The sequence below is a fragment of the Chelmon rostratus genome, chromosome 11 (genome assembly GCF_017976325.1).
Source record: "Chelmon rostratus isolate fCheRos1 chromosome 11, fCheRos1.pri, whole genome shotgun sequence".
Taxonomy (NCBI): Eukaryota; Metazoa; Chordata; class Actinopteri; order Chaetodontiformes; family Chaetodontidae; genus Chelmon; species Chelmon rostratus.
The window spans coordinates 10324943-10350359 of NC_055668.1; the positions used below are offsets into that span (position 1 = coordinate 10324943).

Consider the following 25417-nt stretch of genomic DNA (forward strand, 5'->3'; position numbering starts at 1 on the left):
GGGCTTTTTACTCGTGATGGACTGTTTTTTACGCTGATGTATTGTAACTGTAACTAAATACTTCTTCACTTATTATTTTTAGTGAAACATTCTTCTCTACTGTGTCCGTGTGTCTGTGTTGAAACTTTTTTCAGCAGGCAAACTCAGCAGTGCACCCTTGTTTCTGCATTTGAGCCCAGTGAGTTTCCATTGAGCGGAGTATCCTCAGTGCGCATGGCACGAGGCAGCACGGCTGCACTCGAGTGGAAATGTAAACCCCCCTGTTATCTGAGGACCGGCTCCACTAAGGACGCACGGGGATACTGCTTTTCCTCAGACATCTGCACAGCCCACACGTCTTCTGGTGTCTGCTGTCCATCTGTGGTGGGGACTGTAGGCTCCGGTTTATAGCGAGGAGTGATCTCACCATATGCACTGATTGGATGCGCTGTGCCACTATAACGTCCTCATGAAAGCTGCAGCTCCACACTTCTCCACAGCAAGCACGCGTGAGGATAGGTGACTTTATTTGGGAACGGGGACGGGGGTTTTCCTGCGACAAGCAGATCTGTAACTTGCAGAATTTCGAGCCTCAGCGTGGAAACCTTTTGGTGCAGCGGACCCAGAGGATACTATACTACCACTGCTTGCATTCGCACAAAGAAGCGTTCGGCGCGTCCGGATTTAAGGTGCAGTCCACTTCACACCAACTGCATTGCCACAACTGTGAGAGAAAATGTATCTGTCATGACACTGTGCGCCTGCAGCTTTTCCCATGAACTCCTGCGTCGATCTGCAGACTTACATCCACAAGTGGAGCGTTTGTTTTGCCTCTCAGCCACAGATAATATCACTTCACAACTACCATGGGACAACGTGGCGGGCTGACTAGAAGACATGTTGCCAACAGAAGTGCAGTGAGAGCTCAGGACAGTGACTTCCAGAGGACGCCTGCAGACGAGTGAATGCCGTCTCCGATGTGGAGCTTGTCGCTGTCCGACGCGCGAGTGGTGCTGAAATTTGGATGATGCCTGGCCAGCGACTGCAAGGCTGCCGCTCCCTGCACCTCAACGAGGACAACGGCCGCTTCGTGCTGCTCGCCGTCCTCATCATACTGTACCTGCTGTGCGGCGCTGCGGTCTTCTCGGCCATAGAGAGGCCCTCGGAGCTGCGGGCGCACGGCCGCTGGAACGGGACGCTCCTCAACTTCAGTGAGACCTTCAACATCAGCCTGCAGGACCTCAAGTCCTTCCTGCGGGAGTATGAGGCTGCCATCGCCGCCGGGATCCGGGCTGATGCCCTGAGGCCACGATGGGATTTTACAGGGGCTTTTTATTTTGTTGGAACTGTGGTGTCGACTATAGGTGGGTGGTGTATGCAGCATTCACTGATTTCCCCTGACCTTTGCGGCCAAGAATCTGGTTGCAGGCATGCTGTCCTCAAAAGATTTATTCCACGAAAACCAAAGGTAGCCAGGCACATACAGCCTTATAAATAGAAAATAATCCCAAAGAATGCATATAAATCATCTTAATTAACCTGTAAGACAGTAATTATTGGGTCTATTCGAGTAGATGTGGGATCTATTAGGGTCCCCCTGCTCAGATAAGGCCACATTCAAATAAGTTGGAGAATGGTCAGTATTAATGTAGCTTCTGTTTGTTAAATAGTCATATAATACTGACAGTCTGGGTGTCAAAAGGACTGGAGCTGCCATCCCAGTAGGCTGCTTTCTTTCCACTGGCTTACATACAGAATAACAGATTAACATTTTTGCTTTTTCCAGTCATGTGTTACATTTTGGCTGTGAGGGACTTTGGCAATGGGGGCGACATCTGACTTGCCTGCCAGGAATGGCACACTCATCCCTGGCTATAGGACAGCACCCATGGGTGCTGGGTTTTTTTTTTTTTTTTTTTTTTTTTTTTTGCCACATTTCCATTCAAACCAACAGGAATGTCAATGAGAAGCCCCGTCTGCTCCCCCTCATTTTAACATTTACTTGTGCAATAGGTCAGAAAAGAGCAAGTGTCCCTCGCAGGGCACCCCGAGGGCCAGTGGTGTGGTGCACTGCATGGCTGATGTTTCACCCACACCCCCTCTGCCCCTCCCTCGCTGACAGCCAGAGAGAAGCCACAGCATACGGCGAGTGAGTGAGTGAGTGAGTGAGTGAGTGAGGACTGGTGATCGTACAAATGAACACACTCCAGGTAATCATTTGAGCTGACAGCAGCTGTCTATCTCTGACCTTGCCCTCAAGACACAAGCACATACACTGTGATACCCCTGGCAACTCCTATTAATTGGAAACTGTGGCAAGGGGGGTGATAAGGAAAACTGATGGCTGCGTGCGGGTGCACAGGGAGAATAGAAGCACACGGGCAGGGAACCCGTCAGGACCTCACTTGCTGTAGACCTGTCATAAAAGCTTTACTGGCTCCTCCACCTTCTGCTCTCAGATACACAAATGCAGAGCTCTCAGGGAGCCCGTGCACTCAGCTCACCCAGTCGTAGGAAGGGGAACCACAGCAGCTGTGTTTGTGTACACGTCTGTGGCAGGTTGAAATCCTTTGTGCTCCAGTTGTCATGCAGCAGAGCAGTCTTCCCCCGACAAGCAGATCATATAAACTGACTCAGCTGCTTGGGGGAAAACAAGAGGGAAGAGGGCGATGTCTGTCTACAGTATTTGTCTTTTTCTTATGCTCGTATGGATTTCTGTTTTGATTTCCATCTCGCTTTGATCTCTCCTGCAGCCCCCACCCCTACGGCTCGTGTGCTACTTTTTCTGCATGCCTGCGAGCCGACGATATAAAAGGGATTTGGGGGCCTCCCCACACAACTCTTTGTCAGACTGGCATCCCTCTGCGCTCTCCAGACACTCCTCCCAAACACTTCCAGCCTCTGCCTCTGCCAGGCCAGAGGCTTCAAATCAACAGTGACACTTTGCTCCCCTTGATGTGCCTCCACGATATCACTTTGAAGAATGAAAGTGAAGCCGTGGCCACGCGGGGCACTTGTTTACTCAGGCTTTTGGGCACCGGTCATTGGTGCTGCATCTGGTGTGTTGTTTCCCAATTTGAGGAAGTACTGCAAGAAACACAAAAAGTCTAAAGTATTATCCAAAAAAATGCAACAAAATCAGCTCTTTGACATTTCTCTTTAATTCTTTACATCTTAACCACCTTTTTTGCATGAAAACAATCTCATCACATTGTTGACTCTTTTTTTGCTGCTCTGGAGCTTTCGATCAAGAGCTTCTTGTCCATATACACAGAAAGTTCACTCTTGACCTTGAAAATGGTAGTGGACAAAAGCACACTCACTCCATTCTGGACTTTTCAATCATGACACATGATCTTCTTCTGCAGCAACCAGGTTGTCATGGAAATCTCTCAGCTGCCAACAAAACAAGATCGAGGTCGAGGATAAGCTTTCACTCTTAACTTTTTAGTCATGCTGTGGCTCTAGGGAACTTCAGTCTGTCGGGTGGTCGCTCAGTCGGTCCGTCACTTTGGTCCAGGCTGAAATATCTCAGCAGCTACTGGATGTATTGCCGTGACATTTAGCATGGTGTCCAGAGGATGAATCCTACAGCATGGTCAAAGAGATGATCTAATACATGGATTATCATAAAAATCATGCCCCCCAGAGGTGAACTACTTAGACTTTAGTGATCCTCTGACTCATCCTGTAGCGCCACCAATGGATTGACATTTGTAGTTTTGAGTGAAATGTGCCGACACCTATTAGATGGCTTACCATTTATCCAGTACTTTGCCCATCTGCCTCAGCTGCACTTTGTGTTTGCTGGTAATTAGCAAATGCTAGCATGCTAACATGCTAGTGACCAAGGTGAAGGTGTTACCTTTTAAACACACGAATGTATAAGGAGAACTGGATGTGGTGTCACCCCTCAAAATTGCTGCCAATTTGTCCCAGGGGCCACCTTTGATACTACAACAGCCCCTGCGGCACCATAGGATAATATCAGCGACATAATAAAACTGTTGACAGGCACCTAAAGCTGCAAACAAGGTCTATTACGACTCTTTGTATTATGAATTTTGGAATCGGTGGAGGTTTTATGTTTGTAAAATTTTCCAAGCGCCTAGAAAAGCTATTTCTTTGCATGATGTCCTCCCAGTGTAAAGTTTTTGGCCTTTGTGTTCAGTTGTCATTTTCATACTAGTGTGTGGCCGCCATCTTTGATTCCAGTATCCAGTTCCTATAATATCCATGGTTAAACATCAACACATTTGCTTTGTCTTTGATAACGTTAGCATTTAGCTCAAAGCACCGCTGTGTCTAAGTACAGTCTCACTGGGCTGCTAGCATGGCTGTAGACTCTTAGTCTTATTTTTTCATCTTTCTCGTCTGGTTGAAGTCTTGGATGGAATAGTTTGTTCTTGCCAGCATTCAACTCTTGGTGGTGTTGTCCTGTCCTACATTTTCAGACTGAGCTTCACTGTTTGCATGCTCATTAAAGAGGGCACAAGAGTTTGCTCAGTAAACAGAATTTCTATTAATACGAAAGCTATTTATAACCCTCAAGGCTGACTGATCGCTGACGATTGCCAGTCAGGACAGCTCTCTGAAGCCATTCGTGGGCTGTTTGGTCTTATTGTAAGTTGCTGTAATGACATTTTGAGAAATGCTCTGTCAGTTTTGAAGTGATCCAAGGGGGAACACTTGTTTGAGAATCAAGTGTACTTAATGATGGCTGTCTGATCTGCGACTTTTAACCTGTTGAGATTGAGTGGGAAAAGCCAGTTAGAGCTGTTAGTGGCTCGTCAGTTTTCCTCGTAATATTCAGCTGCAGGTTTGGATCGTGTGCTGGCCGATTTATTTCTAGGGATGGACTCTGTCCTGCCTCTTCTTGCCCCTGGCAGCCACTGCAGCTTCTTGTTCCATCACACTCACATCCGCCCACTCAGAGAAGTCACAAAGGCAGACATAGCAAATAGGACAGTTTAACCAACAGCACAAACAAACCCTCACGCAGTTTGTCCTTTAAATGAGGCCTGATTTAACCTCCACGCAGTCCACAACTTGCAAAATAAGGAGACATGTCAGAGTTAAAAGAAGATAACATCCTGCCAAACCCTATCTGTACAGAACTGTGCAGCAGCAGGATGGCAAGGCGCTCTTCCCTCAGGATACACTGGGACAGGCACCGTCACTCTTCCTAAACCACTGATTCTGTGTTGAAATGTGATATTTTAGTCAAAGAGGCGTCACTAGTTTAGTAGCTGTAATGTATACTGTAATGTAAAATAATGTTGACACTGTAAGAGAGCTTTTAAAGCAACTTTATGGTGTGTTCTAGGTAGCAGTTTGTAGTGTTGTGCCCACAAAATTTATGTTAAGGCTGCACTAATCAATATTTATATCAGTATTGAATTAAATGAATGCGTGTTATGTGAAAGGAGTCGCTCATAGTGGCAAACATAGCGCCTGTCAAAGTGTAGCTTTACGTTTGACCTCAGCAACCTCATCAGGTTAATATATGAACCATTTTTATCCTCAGAACACAGTGCAAGGATCTAATTTCCCTTCAAATTTGGCCAAAACCAGGCTAGTAGTGTCTGAGATAGCACATTAGATTTTTAATATGGTCTGTTATAACACCATAGGTCCTCTGTTGTGACAGACAGTTAACATTTTGTAAAAGCTAAGAGACAGTGCCAAAATGCACAATTCTTCCAGTTTTACAGATTTTCTGCAGCTGTGTCTGGGATATCAAGTTTGTCTGCAATTAATTAATTTAAATTTAATTAATTTCGTTTTATAGCTCCCACACCAAGCAAAGCAGTGTCACCGCACACTAAGTGAAGATGTGTCACCCTGCCGAATTTAGTAAAAGTCTCCACCATGTAGTGTCTGAGAAATCACTAGATGTTACGTGTTCAGCGGAGAAATTATAATAATGTTAAACTGAAGAAAACTACAAGCTTGTTATTTCATGACCACCAGGAAATATTTGGAAAAAGGCCATATCCTCTCCCTCACTGTCTGCTGTACAGTTAATAAAATAATGCCTCATGGTTAAGTGTTATCTTCCTCGTCTTCCTGTGCCAATTTAAAAAAGTGCTGATTTGACAGAGTCTCACTGAGGCACAGTTGTGAGGCCTGTGCGACTATTACACGCCTGTCTGACCAGGGCCCATGTATCTGGGTTGAAACCGCGAACCAAATTTGTTCTCTGTACTGTACCGCACCGTGTAATTCACGTGTCTCTGAGGTTACAAGCCTGCGCCACCTCAGACTGGCAGAGCGCGCGTTTGGCATTTAAGCAGTTTGAAATGTCACATGATAGACAGCGTGGATTCCTGAAGGCAGGCTGTGTTTTTGCTTTGATGTCGTGTTCTTATTTAGATTAACCGCTCGGTGCTGCCTCACTGGGACAAAACCATCTGTGTTGTTGTCACTGTTGGTGTGTGTTATAAATTTGCTTTCAGGAGGTGGGTGGGAAAGGTTTGCAATCTGTGAAAGCAGATTCAGCGGTGCACGGCAATGTTTCAAACGTGTTCTTGCCTTCTGTCTCTCACTTCAGCACTGTTGCGAGACCATCCCAGTCAGTGCTGACTCCTGTCTAACATCTCAAATCTAACAACTTTACTCCTCTGCTCATAACTACAACAGTGCTCTCAGTTATTTCATTCATTCACTCATTTTGAGCTTGGGAACTCTTTGTACAGCGTGCTTCTGTGGGGAAACGTTGCAGTTGTGTTACGAAATAGAATCGGCTCATATCGCACAAGCAGCACATTACATAATGAGATGGAGATCACACTTTGAAGCTGGTCAGCATGACTCTATTCTTTACCTTGTCTCTGCTGCCATCTTTTTTTCCCCTCTCTTCTCTTTAGATCTGCTGGACCACTCTGTGAAATCACAGACTCAGAGGAAATGTCACTGTTAAAAATGGAAAACAGAGGGCCTTCAGTCACATGAAAGGCACTGGGGGTCTCTTTAGATTGTGTGCAGTCCAGACGCTTAGCACAAAAATTGCCCCCAGTGAGGAAGTGGAGCCAAATTGCTGCATAGAACATCCATAAGACTGTGACTAAATTAATCCAGTGGCTGTGTAATATACCTCATTTCTGCTTTAATGCTGCACAAGCCAATATTTTTATATTAAACCTGCATTGAGAGTAATTGCACAAACACTGTCAATGTGCTTATAACACCATAGGCTCCACCATGCTCCTAGATGTTTTAACCCACTTCATTGGAGTCCCTCTTCCAGCTCTGGCAAACCGATCATTGCAGGCTGATGTAAAATGCATCACTACCGGTGCACCAGCGCAGGAATGTCGCCACAGACACCAGGCTTTAAAAACTCCACAGTGATAGGCTTAATCAGCACTGTGTGACCTCACAAGGGCTTGAATGTAACGGATGTTCATTTATATGTAAAAGTCACACACTCCAGGTTCAATACTGGGAAAAGGGGCTGTGTGAAATGTGAAAGGAGGGTTTCAAGGAAATCCATCCAATAGTTGTCAAGATATTTGAGCAGGGACCAAAGTGGTGGACCAACTGACCACCATCCCTCGAGCTACATGCTGCTACCATGGCTAAAAATCTAACATGCAGTACCTGACTTGATGCTGACAAAATGGACACCAACTGGTATATGGATGGATAACTCATTAATTTGAAAATGAATTAATGGCAAAAAAAAAAAAATCATATGATAATATAATAACGTTTACACTGTCAATCACTCAACTCAGCAATTATGTGTCTTAAATGTCAAAGGAAAAAAAACATTTTCCAAAAAACACAGTTATAAAGATATTATCCCCCCAATTCCTGACCCTCTCCCACTTCCTCTCCTTACTCAGTGCTTCCTGGTGTGAAGTGGAAATGTGTGTGTGTGTGTGTGTGCGTGCGTCTGTGTGTGTAGGGCAAACTTGCTGAGAAGCGCAGGCTTCCATAAATCTTCATCTTAGTTAACTGCTGCGGTGCAGGATGGCTCTACACACCTCTGCGCTCTGTCACGACGGGTCATAAATCCACCCTGACTTGCTGCGCCGTGTGCTCGCTCATGTACAGTAACTCACAGACTCAGATCTTCATGGCCGAGTGATACCAAGATCATTTTAGAGGACACAGCAGATTTGCCGGGCCTCCGCCTCCTCAAACTGATTAGCATTTTACTGATTCTGCTCTTTGAACCCGGCAAGGCAAAGAGAGGATAAACTCTGCATGCTCTTTGCACTCCGCAGTACTCTGACCTGCTTCCTCGCAGGGCTAATCTCGACAGCCATTTCAGATTTCATTATGGTGTTAATATTTTGATCATCAGTTTCTCTGACAGACCCATTTGCGCTGGTGCTGATGTCAATGCTGACTTGCAGCTAGAAAGTTTAAACTTTCCCATAAGCAGGAAAAATTCTTCCCTTGAAACTTTTGGACGGTTGGCAACCTTTGAAGGAGTAAAATCACACACTTGCAGAGGCAAAGTGTCGCCATGTTGCAGAAAGCCTGCATAGCAATTCTACTGCAGCAGCTGAACATAAATCTGCATCTTGGGGTCGTGTATATAAATAGTTATCAGTGTTAATAAGCTAACAGGAAGTTGTTGAACAGCGTGATTTGGCAGCCGTCCATTGGTGAAGGAGGGGCTGAGCAGAGAGAGACAGGAGGACGTGCTGCATTATTGCGATTGCAACAGCCTAAACACAAACAACACGCTGACATAATATTTGTAAGATAGTTGTATGATACAATATTAAATTTCAGAACTGAGATGAATCCTCTCCTGATCCTTCACGTTCCTTTGTTCCTCGGTCAAAACTTTATATACAGCGCAAACACAATTACGGTGTCACCCGTGGGAGACTTTGCAAAGAGGAGGCACACATGACTTTTGAGCATGACCTTGAGTCAGTACGATGGTTGGACATTATTAGATTACGAGATGAAAGAACTGACAGCGCACTATGTCATCCCTGGAGCTTCACATCATGGGCTGCATGCTAGTGGGAGTCATGGCCAGTGCATATTACACATCTGCATTCAAGACAAATAACAAGACACAGGAGCTTGTGGAAAATGGGAAACTAGACGCAGTACTGGCTGCTCATCTTGAAGTTCCCACATAATAATCAGCTTGGATCAGAGGAACCAGCATTGAATGATGTGTATATTTCAGTAAAAACCATGTGAGCTTCTCAGTAAATTGTTTTTTCCCCAAAAAAACACCTCTGAGTTAATAGTTGTACTTTTTTTTCCACCAGCCAACACAAGAATTTAAATAGTTCAAGTAACACACCTGCTTCTCTTATACCCATTTGGCATTTTTATTTTCATAATGAAAGAATTATTAAAAACACCAGGAGCACACTTAGCTCAATGTGCTGAAATGCATACATTTTGTCAGCATTCACAAATTACTCAGCTGCCTCCAGGCTGGCAGCCTCTGGCACGCTCACACAGTCTCAGACTCATAGTGGGCACATGCAGTTAATAGAAAATAAAACATCATTTAATTGTGAGCAACAGAGCGCTGCCTCTTCATTTCTCTGAGGCGGTGTGATTCATGTATGATCCAAGATCATTATTGCAGCTGTCAGTAAGTGACAGGAATCGGGTTTTTGCACAGCTTTAAATTTCAGGGACTTGTGCTTTCACATTAATGAAGAACCGTTAAATCGAATGTCTACTGAAGTATTTATTTATTTTTTATTTCCTGCTGGCACCTGATTTGACTGTTTTCATGTCGTGCCTAAAAATCTGAAGCAGCTATGAAAGACACTGTATGAGCACTCTGTGTTATCTGTTATGGTGAACATAGAGGCTTATCGCACTGATCTGAGGGTAATAGTGTTTCAAAAGCTCCACCTGGACAGCTGTGTTTACTTTGGGGAATTATACAAGAGGACTTTATGTAGCTAAGCTTTTATTCAAATATTGACTGTGCATACAGTATAAGATAATAGGAAACACAAGGACACAGCCGTTAGATCATTCAGGGAGACGCTATTAATCTGATGAGAGAATGACTCCTCAGTCTCATTAAGTTACGGTTCGCAGATGAAGCCACATGAATCTTAATTTAGCTTTTTCTTATTCAAGCCCTGACTTCCCAATTTGCAACATTGCATAACAGAGGAGCCCATGCACGTTAGAGTCTTTTCATTTCTTTGGAAATTCTGCAGGGATGAAAAACAGATGTTGGTGCAGATCCAAAGACAATGCAGCACATTTTTTTGATGATAAATCAATACAGACAGCGGCGGAGTCATCAATCCTCCTGGCTCTCTCTGCCAGTGAATTAACTACTGAGATACAATTTAAAACACCGGACATGGTTCGGTTACACTGCAGCCAAACGCACCACGGAATCAGAGGGGGACGGTATTTTAGCATGCGTTTTAATGAAAAGGTTTGTGTTGCTCCATGTATGTCACCTTGCTGACAATATGTGTACAACTGAGCTGTTCCACTCGTAATTTACATCTGTATCCACCTGCTTTAATTGGTCCATTTTTAATTATTGTGCAGCCATGTGTAGCACCTAACACTCATTATCAATGCTTTGACATGTATAACAGATAGCAGCAATGCATCGCCTGCATTGTGTGTGGGTGAGCTGGGTGTGAAATTCAATACCACATATTTTTGCTCCAGGGCCTCATGGAAAGATTGTTGCACATGCAGCATTTGAGTGATTTGTTAATATTACGATGGCCTTTGTTGAATTTGTGCGTGCAGTGCACAGGTGCAACAATATGGCTGCATTTCTAACTAAATTTGTCATGTACTGTACGTGACCTGTCATATGATTTTTGTAAAGCTGGCAGCAAAGTGTGAATGTTCCTATTATTATCCAGTCTGCCAGTAATCCTGGCAGCTCCTCAGCAGATGGTGGGGTGGTGATGTCTCAGGTCTGGCCATGTAGCTGCTTCCTCGGCCCTCTGTCCTCTCTGCAGACCCCTGCCACGCCACCCCATGACTAATTATTTCCCGTTCGTCACAGAATTCCAGTCATCAGAGGGACGTGGCGTTTTCTGCTGCCGTTTCTATCAGGCCAATTTGAGACTATTCCCACTAGTGGGGCACAGTTGGTTTGACTGGGAGCTTGTTTTTAAGCTCTTTAATTGGGGACATTGGGAAGCAATAGGAGACAGAGATTTGATTTTTGGTTTGCAAAGCAGTCACATAATGAATCTTTGGCTCCATTTTCAGGCCCTCTGGGAGTTTTGTGGGGGGAGTTTGTCCTTGATGACACACACTGACCTTCAGATTCAATACGTGTCAGAGAGAAAGGTGAATGCACATCACATGTCCGTCATTCAAGCACAGAGACAGGACTGTGAGTGCTTTTAGTTACCCTTTATTCTCATGTGGGTATCCATTAGGAGGGCTGGCCCGCTTGAACTGAACTACCATATATTTCTCCTGTATTGTGTACTTCTTTAACTGTTGTCAGTCATTTCTGAATGGCCTTATATTCCCTCAATTATCTGCTGAACTCACTCACACTAAAAGCCAGCTTATCTAACATGAGACTGAAATGTGCTTGGCTTTATGACATTTGGCCTTGTGAGGCTATTTTCCAGTAACATGAATCAATACATCTTTTTCAGGACTTTGTTTCGTAAAAGGTGTCAATTGCATCTAATATACCACAAGCTCCAAGGTGAACTCTTCGAAAACTACACTAACACTAGCACACACAAAGTATTAAATAGACAAATTGATCTTTATTTTTCTTTTTAATTGATGATTAAACAGTAAATCCTATTTTCCTGTTTATTTCCTTTTAGAAACAATGGGCCTAAACTGCCATTTCAAAGTATATATGAAAGAGGTCCATTGTTTTACAAAAACACATTGATGAGTCACACTGCTGTGTCTCATTGTTGTGCCTGTTTCATTGTTTAATTCACATTAATCACATTAAGTGTGTATGCAGGCTGAAATACTCATTTGTGACAGATTTTTAAAAACTGATCATTTTGGCCTCTCGAGGGTAGGGTCACTTTTTGTAGATAATATGTTGAACTTACTCGTAAAAAGTTGCTTATGTACACATAGGTCCAAAATTCACTCTCATTTTTAGTTCTGTTTTTGGTCTCCACCACCTCCTGAGGAAAATTTTTTTAGCTGCTAAATGCTCCACACCGTTTGGTGTATTGTGACCGAAAATAATTAACCATTTCCACTTATGAAAATGTCTTAGACTCCGTCACTATAACTGATCACGTGTTTACATGCTTATTGGGAAATTGTTCAGAAACACATACTGTCATACAGTAGAATAGCACAATTGAGCTTTTTTTTTTTTGCTGGGGGAAATTTCACTCCAGAGGAGAGTTTGAACAGTGAACTTTGCAGATTCAGATTTAATGGCTGCTGTTAACTCCTTTGTGCTGCAGGCTCTTCAGACAATGAAACACCTGTTGAGTGTTGTCGGGCTGTACCGTCCTTCACTCAGAGCGGTTTGTTGGTGTAAAATTCAATGACTGACGACTGTTTGGAGGCGAGTGGTCTCCTAAGTGTACCAAATTAAAAGCACAACACTCATGAACTCCATCAATACTTCTATTAGCAGCACTCTCAGTAATTTGTGCTACTTGTTTAGATCCTGACTTAACATCACAACTTAATGAGCCATTGTGATTTGCCATGGGACTATAATGAGAGCGGCTTGGTCTAAATTGCATCATCTCTCGATTGCTGCTGAGCACACGTGATTTATACTTGACCACTGTTGATAAATGCCGACCTAAACACCGAAATCACTACAGTCCGGTAACAATGTATTTTTACCTCCCCCCCTTGATTTCAACTCCCCACAGTCTGATTACCATTACAGCATCTTCTTCTTCATCTCTTGGAGCTGTCAGATGGTAATTAATGGATAATAATGGCACAATTTCCATCACGTTCCTTCTGGTTGAATCTCTGGTGTGTAATTACGTGTGCAAGCATCATTGGCCATTAGAGCATAATATCATTTTCTATGTTGAGTTGAGCATACTTTATTTAATGTTGATGAGCAGAAAATTCTCCCAGGGCTCTGATTTAATTGGATTAGCACACATATGATTTCCTGCCTTATCAAGTCCTGCTGAATGAAATGACTTATCTCGGCTCGGACGGAGAGTAGAGCGTTCACCGGGGTCAGCGGCAGGATCTTAGGTCGGGACTAGTCATTCCAGCCGTTTTCAGTCTAAATGACAAGGTCTTTGTGAGTAAAGTCACCCAGCATCTTTGATTTCAGCTTGCCTTTCCTTTGGTTTCTATTATTGTTCTGTTTTCCCTAATGCATCGTGACACAGTAGTCTGGAGTAATGGCTCTGAAATGCTACACTGAATCGATGGCTGGTGCCTTCTCCTCTCTTAGGTAATTTACTTGGTAATGAGAGACGGTGCAGAAGACTGTCTCTGCTCACGCTGAGAAGATGTAATCTGTTTTCCCTGTTATTCAGTTGGGTTAAAAAGACTTGGGATGCTAATTAATTAACTATGAAACAGTGAAATAGGATTTCACTGAAGGGCTTAATTTGGGTAATCACTGCCCCTCACCTTCCTGTCACCCAACGGTGCTTTGCCGTTTGTTACTGAACTTTGTCACTATCTTCGACACCGGCAGATAACTCAGTGTCTAGTTTAATGTATAAAACAGTCTACAGTCTACCCCTGTGTGTGCGAGGCCATAAGTTGAGGCATACATGTGTGGTCATATGCGGGTTATAGTCCCTCTTGTGTCTATGAAACAATCTGTATCAATCAGTGTTGATCTAAATGACCTGGCATGTCAACAGCAACCCCACAGGAGAGTGCTTTTCAGTGCCAGAGATAAGGTCAAAAAAGCCATTTTGGGTATCATAAAGGAAGTATTGTCTAGATACTGATGTCATTTATTACCTGACAAGGATGGTTATAGACAGGTTAGAGGAAAAAGGGGGGAAAACGCTGCCCTAATGCTCCGAGAAGACTGAAACGGAGGATAGCCATGATGGAAAAATCAATTAACCTTGGCCTGGAAGTGAACTGGTTGATCTTTCAGCACGATTTTATTTGTTGACAAATATACCATCTGCCGTTCTGTGGATAAGGGACATGACATTGTGAATGTGTGTGTGTGTGTGTGTGTGTGTGTGTGTGTGTGTGTGTGTGTGTGTGTGTGTGTGTGTGTGCATGTTAAAGTGTGTGTACATGTGCATGTTCTCATTGGCCCTGGGAGAGGCATATGTTTGCATACTAATAACCATAAAACATATGCATATAAGAGCAGACAACGCACAGAAAACTCAAACATTCAAGATGGTTTGGGTGTCTCAGGTCTCTGCATGTGCTGCCTGAAGCCTCTAAAACACACACAGGTTACTGTTTTCTACTAATTAGATGTTTTAGAATTAGACTGACTGATGTTTTCTTCTGATAAAAATAATCATGTCACACAAAATTCTGCTTATTGTCTCTGACTTGCTTTTTAGGAAGGCTGCAGTGATGATATTATTGGTCTGTTGCTGTCCACCAGTTGGCTTGGACTGAAATATCTCAACAACTGTCAGATAGATTGCTGTGAAATGTTGTGCGGACATTAATGGTCCCCAGAAGAAGAATCCAGCTGACTTTTCCTCCAGTGTCACCATGAGGTTTATATTTGTGGTGGCTCAACAAGAATCGGATGCATTGCCATGATTTTTAGTAGAGACATCCATGTTCCCCTCAAGAGGAATAAAACCAGTTTGCTGATCCTCTGGCCTTTCATCTAGCCCCACCATCAGGTCAAATTAAAATGTGTCCAGTACTTTGGTCTATGAACAAACACCTAGAAAGCTGATAACATTATACTCAACCTCAGCTGTGCTGTGTGTTGCTAATTAACTAGTGCTAATTAACAAATATTAGCATGCACACATGATAAATGGTGAATATGGCAGACATTACACCTGCTACATCACAATGTTATAATAGATTTGAATTTTCAGTAACTCTTTATTTTACTTTAGCTTTTGGATTAAATTTAGCCTTAGTTTAGTGTGCTGGTTTGTTTTAGTTTGGTTTCAGATTTTCAGAAAGGTTTAGTTTCATATATTTTATATATTTAGTTTTCAACAGTTTTCTTTTTGTTAGGCATGTAGTTACATATACTTACAGAATATGTAAGAAATGTGCTACTAAACACTTCTAAATGTGCTACTAAACACGTCTAACTCAGATATTTGTATAAAGGTTCAATGTACCTGTAGCAAAGTCTAAGTCCAGTCTCTCTGGCCACTAGCAGGGCTGAAGACTGGATCATTTCACCTATTCAAGCATCTAAAAATCATTACTGCTACAGATTACACATATTTATTTTCTTTCCCTCAAGTATTGAGCTGAATGCTCTTTTCCTAATCGTTTCTACTCCTCCTCTCGAATGAATGTGGCCGGCGGCCTTCTCGCAGTCGCAAAATATCATTTATAAAGTGATTTTGACCTTAGAGAGAAAACAATACTGTTCCCAAATACCAATACACTCATCAGCTAATGTTAACATCACAGCGGCAAAGTCAGAGCTGCACCTGCGACACTCCTCGAGACTGAGAAGTACTCCTCCAACATGCAGCTGAATCCATAAACATCCTCTCCTCTCTTCCCCTTCTCCTCTCCTCTCGTAACCCCTTCCTCAGCTTGAACACTCAGTCTAATTGACTACGAAATCAGAAGATAGCAGGAAGCCAAACACCACAGCCTAGAAAAAAAAGATATTCAGAAGGCTTACCTAAGCTTTTTCCCAGCATCCTCCTCCCCTCGGCATAACTGCTATGTCCTTGTTTTTGCAGTCGCACCAACAGCAGCAAACAGTATAGTAAATACTGTATGTAAACAAAGCTTGTACATGCAAAATGCTGTAATATTATCATAACTTATTTGCTTTTCCTAAGTCAATTATAACATTGGGCAAATTAAAGTCTATGTTTTCAGTAAAAGTGATCATTTGAACTTTAGTCTTCTTTTTAATCACATAAAGTTTACAGAGAGGTCCCTCCAGGTAGCAAACTAATTATTTTATTATGGTTTACAGCTAAAAGATGTAATGCTGGCTCCACATTAGTGCCCATTTTTATTCCCCCTCATTCTGTCTTATTTAACAACAATGAACATTATTTGCAAAGAAAAACAATGCTTTTTTTAATTATCCCATCACCACTTTTTTTACCTTCCTCTTTGTCCATGTCTATGATTTTATGGACACTTACAGTGTTGTATCAGTGTCAACACAAGTTAGTGTCTGTGCTCCACTCAATCTTTTTACAGAATTTTTCATTACTGGCACAAATGTTTGGAAATCTGATTTAAGCCTCATTTAAAAACCTCATTTAGATCTTAGTTAGCTTTCGCAGACTACTTCCTTTGTGTCTAGACATACTGTAATTTCTTGGGGTGAAGGTAAAGACATCTTGTGGGTGAAATGCTGTGTTTGGCCTCTTTCAGGGAGACTAACTGTTTGACATCTCTCTTCTGCAGGTTTTGGGATGACAACACCTGTGACAGTTGCAGGCAAGGTGTTCCTGATCTTTTATGGGCTTCTGGGCTGTGCCGCCACCATCCTCTTCTTTAACCTCTTCCTGGAACGCATCATCACGCTGCTGGCTGTGGTGATGAAGGCCGTGAGGGAGCGGCGAATCAGGAACAGTGGTCTGCTCCCGCCTGGCATCCGCCATGACTTCTCAGCCTACTCCCTCCCAGGCTGGAAGCCCTCCGTGTACCATGTGATGCTGATCCTCGGCCTGTCTGCCATCACTATCTCCTGCTGTGCATCAGCCATGTACACCCCTGTGGAGGGTTGGGCGTACTTAGACTCACTCTACTTCTGCTTTGTCACCTTCAGCACCATCGGCTTTGGGGATTTTGTCAGCAGCCAGAGTGCGGCTTACGAATACCAAAGCCTCTACAGGGTGGCCAACTTCTTCTTCATGCTAATGGGTGTGTGCTGCATCTACTCGCTCTTCAATGTCATCTCTATTGTCATCAAGCAGGTGCTGAACTGGATGTTGGAGAAAATGAGCTGCTTGTTTTGCCAGCGCTGCAATAAAGCCAGCGCCCTCCTGGGCAGACGCAACGCCATCCGCCCGGGCACCAAGGGTCGCCAGGGTCGCTCTGTCCAGCCGCCTGACTCAGACGGACCTTGCGATAGTGACACTGAGGGACGCCGACTATCGGGGGAGATGATCTCTATGAAAGACTTGGCGGCCTCAAACAAGGTGTCGCTGGCCATCATGCAGAAGCAGCTGTCCGAGTCGGCCAATGGATATCCCAGGACAGTCTGCGGCAGCTCACGCCATAATGGTTTCTCTGGGGGGGTTGGCGCCCTTGGTATCATGAACAACAGGCTAGCAGAGACGAGTAACTCCAGGTAGACACAGTGAGACAGGACAACAAGTGGTGGAGCTCTTTATTCCAGTACTGTGTAACTAACCCTGAGGTTGATCGCCATAGAAAAAATACGGCGTTTGAAATGGATTGCCAATGTAACTTGTTATGCATGATACGTAAGATTTTTTGGGATACTTTTGGTTGGACTTACAAGCCTGTGGTGATAACACAGGTAACGATGGTTATGGTTTTAACGATGATTTGATGAAAGTGGCATGAAGAGAGAACAAAAACACAAACGTTGATACAGAAGCGTGGGGACCACCAATCACCCATTTCATTAACCTCAAGCTCAACCCCAGAACAAATCACTGAAAGTCTCTTAAATATCAGTGTTAGTCTACAGAGGATCGAGCCTGCTATACACGCTCAATATATTAGACTTATACGACTGAAATGTTGTGCTGTAAAGGAGCCAGGGAAGCATACAGCGTATTGCCTGGGGGCCAGTTTATTTGAATGTACATATTGAATGCTGATGTAAACAAGACAAGTGTAATCACTGAAAGATATAGCACATACCGATCTATGCATTATACTTCTCATGCATTTTTTTGCACCATTTCTAAACCTTCCATTGATTGCGCAAACCCCATTTTTTTTCTTGACACAGGTCAAGTTTTACCCTCAGGTGACTGATTTCATTTCTGGGGGCGAGTGTGGCAAGTAGAGTTGGCCAAGCATGGCTGTGATGTAGCTGATGTCGACTGTAGTGAGGGGCGTTTTTACAGAGAGCCATAATAACGGGCTACAGAGTCAAATTTTCCGTAGCTCAAGATGGAGAAAAGCGCAGCGTTGAGGAATGAAAGTCCATTTCTCGTGAGAGAGGAACAGGTCTTCTTATCAGCTCAGAAAATGCTGCGGCGGCCAAAGACTTTGACTCGAAGGGTAAAAGAAGGCACCATACAACTCTCTTCTTTTTCAAGCTTCCAGCTGCCGGCAAGGAAAACAAATGATAAAGGCTTGCCTTGTATTAATTACTCTTTTAATGCTGAACATAGACTTGTGTATTTGTAAAACACAACAAATGAGAAGTAAGTTTATGTTAGTTTGAAGTGACATATAAGGGAGTGGTGGGAGGTAGAGAATGAGGCTGAATCCTGTAGGCATGGTATATTAAGTGATGCAGATTGAAAGTAGCCGGGTCAATCTCAGATGCTGGAGTGGAAAATAAAACCCCTAAAGGATTTTCTCACTTGCACTAATTTATTTTTTCCATTTTCATCGAGGCAGACTCCTTTGCAGATACAAGGTCCTCGCTGTAAAACAAAGCATGATCCAAAAGCGTGCAGAGGTTGATTTTCCTCTTGATTTCAGTGTAAATGTGCAGCCGAGGTTTAATGGATGGAGGGTGTCAGCAGAGGATACGGTGCTACCCTGTCAGGCTGCTCGATCGATGCCCTATCTCTTCCAAGGCATCTGTGATTTAAAACCGCGTGACGGTGTTTGATGTTTTCGCAAACAGACAAGACAGAGGAGCCGTTGTTAGGTAAACTGTCCAGGAGACATTGATGAAGGAAGTGAACTAGGCAGAGGGGCTGTTGAGAGCAGTAGAGGTTGAGGAAGGGGTGTTAATTGACTCCCTTCATAGCCAAAATTATGCCCTATCCAAATGAATGGCCTCTTTCAATCAAGGGCTCAACCTTTCCTGGCATCTATCTTCAACATCTGCCCAGGTCGCTCACTTCTTTCCACTGTCATCTCTGCATTCACTACACACACACTGCACCAAAATGCTCCTGCTTCCTTTTTCTTGCAGATCTCGGCTGTCTCCTCACGCTCATCACCTTTACACTGTGAATATGATGAGACACGCCATAAATGTGTGTGTGTGTGTGTAAAGATTTATATAAACATATATATAAATATAGCAGTGGAACGTCTTACAAAGCGCTTTCACAATAAGGTGTGAATTGGATCTGGATCTGTCCTTCGTTGATTTTCATCCTGTTCGTGCATAGATCTGAATAATTTCCTTTCCTCCCCAGTCTCACCAAGAGGAATAGAGAAAATGACTCAGGTAGTTAAATCTTCAGGCTCGTCTTAGTTTCTCCTGCATGCCATTATGGTAAAGCCATACAAGATAGCTGTATATACAACTGATATAAAACAGAGGACTCTTTCAAGTCTATTTTTCTACACATAGCTTTCAAATATCTACTTGTGAGTGATTGAAGAAGTCTCACTGTCACATGTCTCTCACATAGTCAGTCAGCAGATTTACAACATGCAGCGTTCAGAAATTAACTACCCTCCAAACACATGGATATGAGGGTTACAAAAAGGATGAGTTTTCCAGATGTTATAGAGTAGTTTGACATTTTGGGAAATGTGCATAATAGCTACTAGAGTAAGATAAGAAGACTGATACCACTCCTCAGTCTATAAGGTAAAGATGTAGCTGGAGCTGGTTAGCTGAGTTTAGGATAAAGACTGGAGCTCACCAGTCATAAAGCCACAACAAGTACATTTTACTTTTTGATTTGATTTGCTTGCTGATTTAACGAACAAGATATAATGTTAATCAGTGAAGTTAAGATATGCTAGTTGTTTTTTTTACGTTTGGACAGAGCCATGACTGTGTTTCCAGTCTTGATGCTTGGCAGAATTAGCTCTGCTAAGCTTTCTTGACTGGGCCCGGGAACATGACCTTCCTGGAGTCTCTGCTGGTTACCTTGCATTTGGCGCGAGCCAGGACATAGTCTGGCACAAATCCCCCATAAAACAGTGAAATGTCATCTATAAAGCTTAAGATGTGTTTCTCTCCTTTTTACCGTATTTACTCAATGCTAAGCTAACAGCTACTGGCTCTAGCTTCCTGCTTCTGTCTCTAAGTAATACAATCTACCTACGACAATGTCTAAAACTCAGTAATTATTTCTTTTTGGTTAAATTTGGACAAAAAAATGGGTCATTTAAGGGAAAACAACTACTTTCGGGGCTAGCTAGTGGTTGTTGTCCCCCTTTTTGCATTCTTTATGCAAAGCTAACAAACCCAGCTACTGACTGTAGCTTCACATTTACTGCACAGAGTGGGATCAGTCCTCTCATCCAACTCTCAGCAACAAAGTGAAAGTGTCCAAAATGTCCAAAAACGACATAAAACAGAGCGGCTCATGAGCATAGGCGCCAATTTATGTTATTGCCCATGGGTGCCCAGATCGTGTGAATACCACCAACGAGATGATTGTCACACATTCACTTTCATTGCAGTTGCTGTAGTAATTACGGTGATGTAGGCTGCTGTCTGTTGGACGTAGACAACAAAATGTGACACCGCTCTGCTACAAGTTAAAACAGGCTACACCATACCAGCACACAGTCTTATAGTGGCAGCATTTACACAGACATTGGCCACTACACTGCTTGCATGTAGGTAATGCTATTGGTTGTAGCAGAGTCTACAACCAACCTCAATACCTAAGCAAAAAATACCTACACATATGAATGGCATAATTTGGCATTCACGCATTATTTACGTACATATTCGCACACATAAAGGTGCAGTTTTATGTATTTATTTATTCATTTGTTTTTGATCAGCCTTCCCTGTGGGAGCTCAGGCAGTGGAGCACCTGCATGATCAGCATGTATGCTTATGAGCTTACTGTGTGTTGGTGATGTGAAGCTCGCAGTATAGGTGGGGGTTCATGTGCTGCCACACAGTTATCAGTGACCCTGCAAATATAGAAAAGTGTCAAAACCCAGAGACATTTGAGCAGGAGTATGGGCATGCTGTAGCAAATGACTTATTGTATTTTAAATTCAATGCTGTTCAGTGCTGTATGTGAACCCTCATTTTCCCCCTGAGGCTTAAGGTTACACGGGAAAGGTTTCAGGATTGTTTACTGATTTTTAAAAGCCCAAGCTGTTGGGGTCAAGCTAGCTGAATTGTATTCTTAACCTTACCTTTGACAAGGAGCATGTGTGTATGTATGCATTCAAGTCTCCGAACCAGTGTGTAAAGGACTGAAAATGAGAATTAAAGGACTGTGATATGTTATCTTAAATGCTTTCCTGAACATAAGTCCCCCAAAAGGTATTCGACTAAATATAATAACCATTAAAATGTATTTTCCTTAAGCCTGAAACACGTCAAGCTTTTAAGACACTGAATATAGTATTTACAGTAATGTTTGCTCACCTAAAATGCATGCGTGGCTTGAAATCAATTGCCTTACTTTAGTCCTTGCATATTACAAAAATGTTCTTTATTGAAAAGATTATAGTGTGTAGAACTTGTGTGTTGTACAATACAATCCTTTTGCATTTTGCAAAATTGATCTCCATTGATTGCAATGGTTTTAACTCCCCCGCTGTCATCTGTATCTTCTGTAAGAGGAGACAGGTGGTCTTAGGATTTACTGTACGTTTGGATTTGTTATCAGCAGAAATGACTCTTAAATGTGATATCACTTTTGTTTTTAGTGTTATTAATTCCTCTCATGTTCTCATCAAACGCTCAAATTAGACTGAAATGATGCAAACTTTTCAAGCCCACACTATTAGGACGTAATGTGGGTGAACATAGCAGACTTGGATCACAGCCCTGCATGATTTGCAGTGAAGTTGTCAGTGCTAATTGAATCTTAAATTGTTTAACACTGTCAGTGTTTATTCCAGTCGGCACATATTGTACTGTATTCATGCTGGAAAATCTGCTCTGTCGTCAAAAGTACTTTGATTGTAAAATAGCGCCATTACAATGTCATGCTCCATTGCTATTACAAGCCCCGTAATAAAACAATTTGTTTGAAATAAGCAGAGGCTGGAGATGTTGTTAGTGTAAATCTTGAAGGCTGTTGATGGTGCTAATGGCGTTATCATTTATTCAGCAGAGCTATTATTTCTATGTGATCACAGTATGATATATAACACTGTAATCTCTCCAATTTCCTCTGAGGAAGAGTGCGTGAACTCTTCTGTATTTTCAGACTGTTAAAGCTGCTTGTTTCAGGAACAAAATGTATTTACATTCATTTGGCTGGAGCACAGTGGAAATGCTTGGTACCAGCAGGCAGGTACACAGCTGAGTGGCTCGGTAACAGAATGATGTATTACTGCTCTGCTTGCCTGTTTCTAATCTTTAACAAGAGTCGCATCGTTGGCCTTGATCTGGGGCTTGATTTCCAAATCCACCCAACATGTGTGCCTGTTGTTTCTTCCGTATGATGACGGATGATAGAGAGCCCCGATCCATATTCAGATCTCTAAGATCTAAAGGTACTTGAGGTGTCTGTGATCCACAGTTACTGTATGTTGACCTTTGGCTCTTTCGACATTAACTTAATTCTGCACCTTGGTGTGTGTCTCATGTTGCTTGCATCGTGGTGTAACATCCAGTTAATGTATGCAAATTCATTCTGTTTGCAAGTTGCACATTTATACCAATGATTGTACTTTTATATTTATGTAATTAAAAGTAAAGCCTATATGAAACAAGAAAGGGTTCCATTAAACACTGATATTTACTGATGTCCCTTTGATATTATTAATTGTTACTCTCATATAATGACTCAATTTTAATGTTTGTGGATAATTTAAATGGTTATGACAACATAACACTATTCATTATATTTGGGGTTAATTACATTGAACAACAGACTATGGGTGAAGTGAGGAATCCCTATTTGATTAACCGCATATATCTGAGTTTTCAGAAACATCTGAGTTTCATAAGTCATAATATGACTTGAATGTTGACAAAAACACTAAGTCAGGAACTTGATAACCCCAATAAAACATAATTGCAGCATATAGATCAATAAACTTTTGGAGGTTAATGGATGTCAGGATGACGCCTTTAGGGCAGATGTATTAAGAAGAAGTAAGAAGATGTATTGTGTTAGTGAGCTTTAGATGTGCTGGTAGTTTGATTTGGACAGAGCCTGCCTAGCTGTTTCCACTTATTCCAGTCTTTTTGCTAAGCTAAGCTAATCAGCTGCTGGCTGTAGTTTCATATTTAGCATATGGACATGAGAGTGCTATCAATCTACTCATCTAACTCTCTGCAAAAAAAGCAAACCCTCAAATAAATGTATCCTAAAATGTTAAACTATCACTTAAATTACTCACCAAGTGGATGGTTTCAATCAGTTATGTTAAGGTTCACAATTCACCCTCTTGCAAGGCTGAAAAACTGCATAACTGCACTGCTGTGGAGCTGCAAAACTGTCGCTTCAGTACCTTCCCAGTCTTAAAAGTCAGTAGTTTTTTTCAACAGCAAACATTATTATTATTTTGTATTTGTATTATTTTAAAGGCCTGATGTGTCTCAGCATCATATATCTGAGTGAAAAGAGACAAAAGAGGGGATTTATTTTCCTTTTCTTTAAAAGCTTTCTATATTTTATTGTGTTCATAAATGCTCAGTTAACAGTTGGTTAACAATGGTTCTCAGCGCTCTGATCAATTAGCTTCTCCAGTCCATGTGTTTCTTTCAGCTATTATTCCAGCAGAACACATACAGCTTGCTGGAGGGACGCTGAAACAGCGTGGCTCTCCAATAATGGGCCTATCAGGATGTTAGTCATAAAGGGAGACCTGTAATTGCATTCATTACTGAAATGAGTCTAATTCCAGAAAACTATGCTGAAAAACAACATACATTATCTCACAGCACAGGGGTTAAGAGGGGTCTGTGGGGAGAAAATGTGCCATAAAGTCTGTGCTCATCAGTAATTTTCTATTTAGCAAGAAGCCAGGTTTCGACTATTAGTGGGGACATTAAACAGTCCAATATTGTTGTTGGAGGAATGAACACCCACCTAGGCTACTGCAGTTTTCCTTCTCCTTATGCTACTATGTTTGATCACGAGAGCTTTTTTCTTGCTGGAATATCTGCACGTTGTCAGACGTGTCTAAAACAGCTTGGACTGCCTCTGTCTCCCACAGGAAACTAGACAAGAGTAAGTCTACCTTTACTGCAAGGCATCCAATCCAGCCTTGATACCCAAAAGAGCTCCCAGATTTAGACAGTAGTGTGGGTGTGGGGAGGGGGGAAGGGGGAAGAGGGAATCATTGAATCTTCTCTTTGTTTTCCCTTGCTCGGCATACAAACAAACCTCTCCGTCGCATCAGTACAGTGTGAACAGCGTGATTATCCTACAGGGAGACAGGACTGCAGTTAAACCTCCAGCAGCAGGTGGAAATGCTTCCTCTGGGACTCAGCTGGTGTCAGCCGATTCCTTCACTGCGGCAGAGAACTCTGATTCCCTGCCATTTGACGAGGACTGTTCTTGCTGTCTCTCTGCATCTCCTCCCTGTTTCCTCACACTCCTTTTGCAGCTAGTTTTCAATTGACCAAACAAACACTTATATTGCAGCTGTGATCAGATAAATCTATTTGTGGAAACTGAGATGGATAGATGGACCTGCACGATTAACAGAAGGAGAAAAGCTGGACTCCACCTCTTTCCTCCTGGTAAAATGTCATTTATCTTCATTTTAAGATTGTCACAAGTGATTTGGTTGGCAAGCTGCTGAGAATCAGCTCTTCTTAAAACGTTGTCAGATCAGATACGTTGTCCAATCCGTCTTGAGAGGAGAGAGCAGTGACAGACGTTAACGCACAGTGTGATCTGTGGAAAATCCCTGTTTGAGATTATTGTGCCTTGAACATGAATTGATGCCATGTAGGAGCAACTTTGCTTTCTTATATCACTTCTTCAAACTCTAAACCATGAACAAGAAATGTTTACTGACCTTTAGAGTAGAGTAGAAGGATATGACTCCTCAAATAAAGAGAAAAAAGATACTCTAATTGGAACTAATGGCATAAAACTTGTAATTTGGTGTGTTGCATTTGGCAATATATCCAAATTCGACCTTAAAGGATAAATCAGTATTCAATATTTTTCTCATTCTCATTTAATCCATTGAAACGACCAAACCAGCAATTCATTCATCCTACTAACAAGTATTGTCTGTGTAGCTTGATATGGCTTATCCTCTGTGCCATAGAGCTCCACTGTTGTCCCAAAACTATTAAAAACACATCAGTGAGCACACTGTTGCACTGAGTGATTTGTTCATCATTACACACCACATC

At 42.5% G+C, this 25417-nt stretch overlaps 1 protein-coding gene across 1 annotated transcript; it reads left to right on the plus strand.

The window, feature by feature from the left end:
• The first annotated feature begins 1003 nt into the window (after positions 1 to 1003).
• kcnk12 (potassium channel, subfamily K, member 12) lies at positions 1004 to 17351 on the plus strand. The gene is made up of 2 exons (XM_041948112.1): positions 1004 to 1343; positions 16459 to 17351. Exons 1-2 carry the CDS (start codon positions 1004 to 1006, stop codon positions 17349 to 17351), a joined length of 1233 nt encoding a protein of 410 aa, XP_041804046.1.
• The last annotated feature ends 8066 nt before the right edge of the window (positions 17352 to 25417 follow it).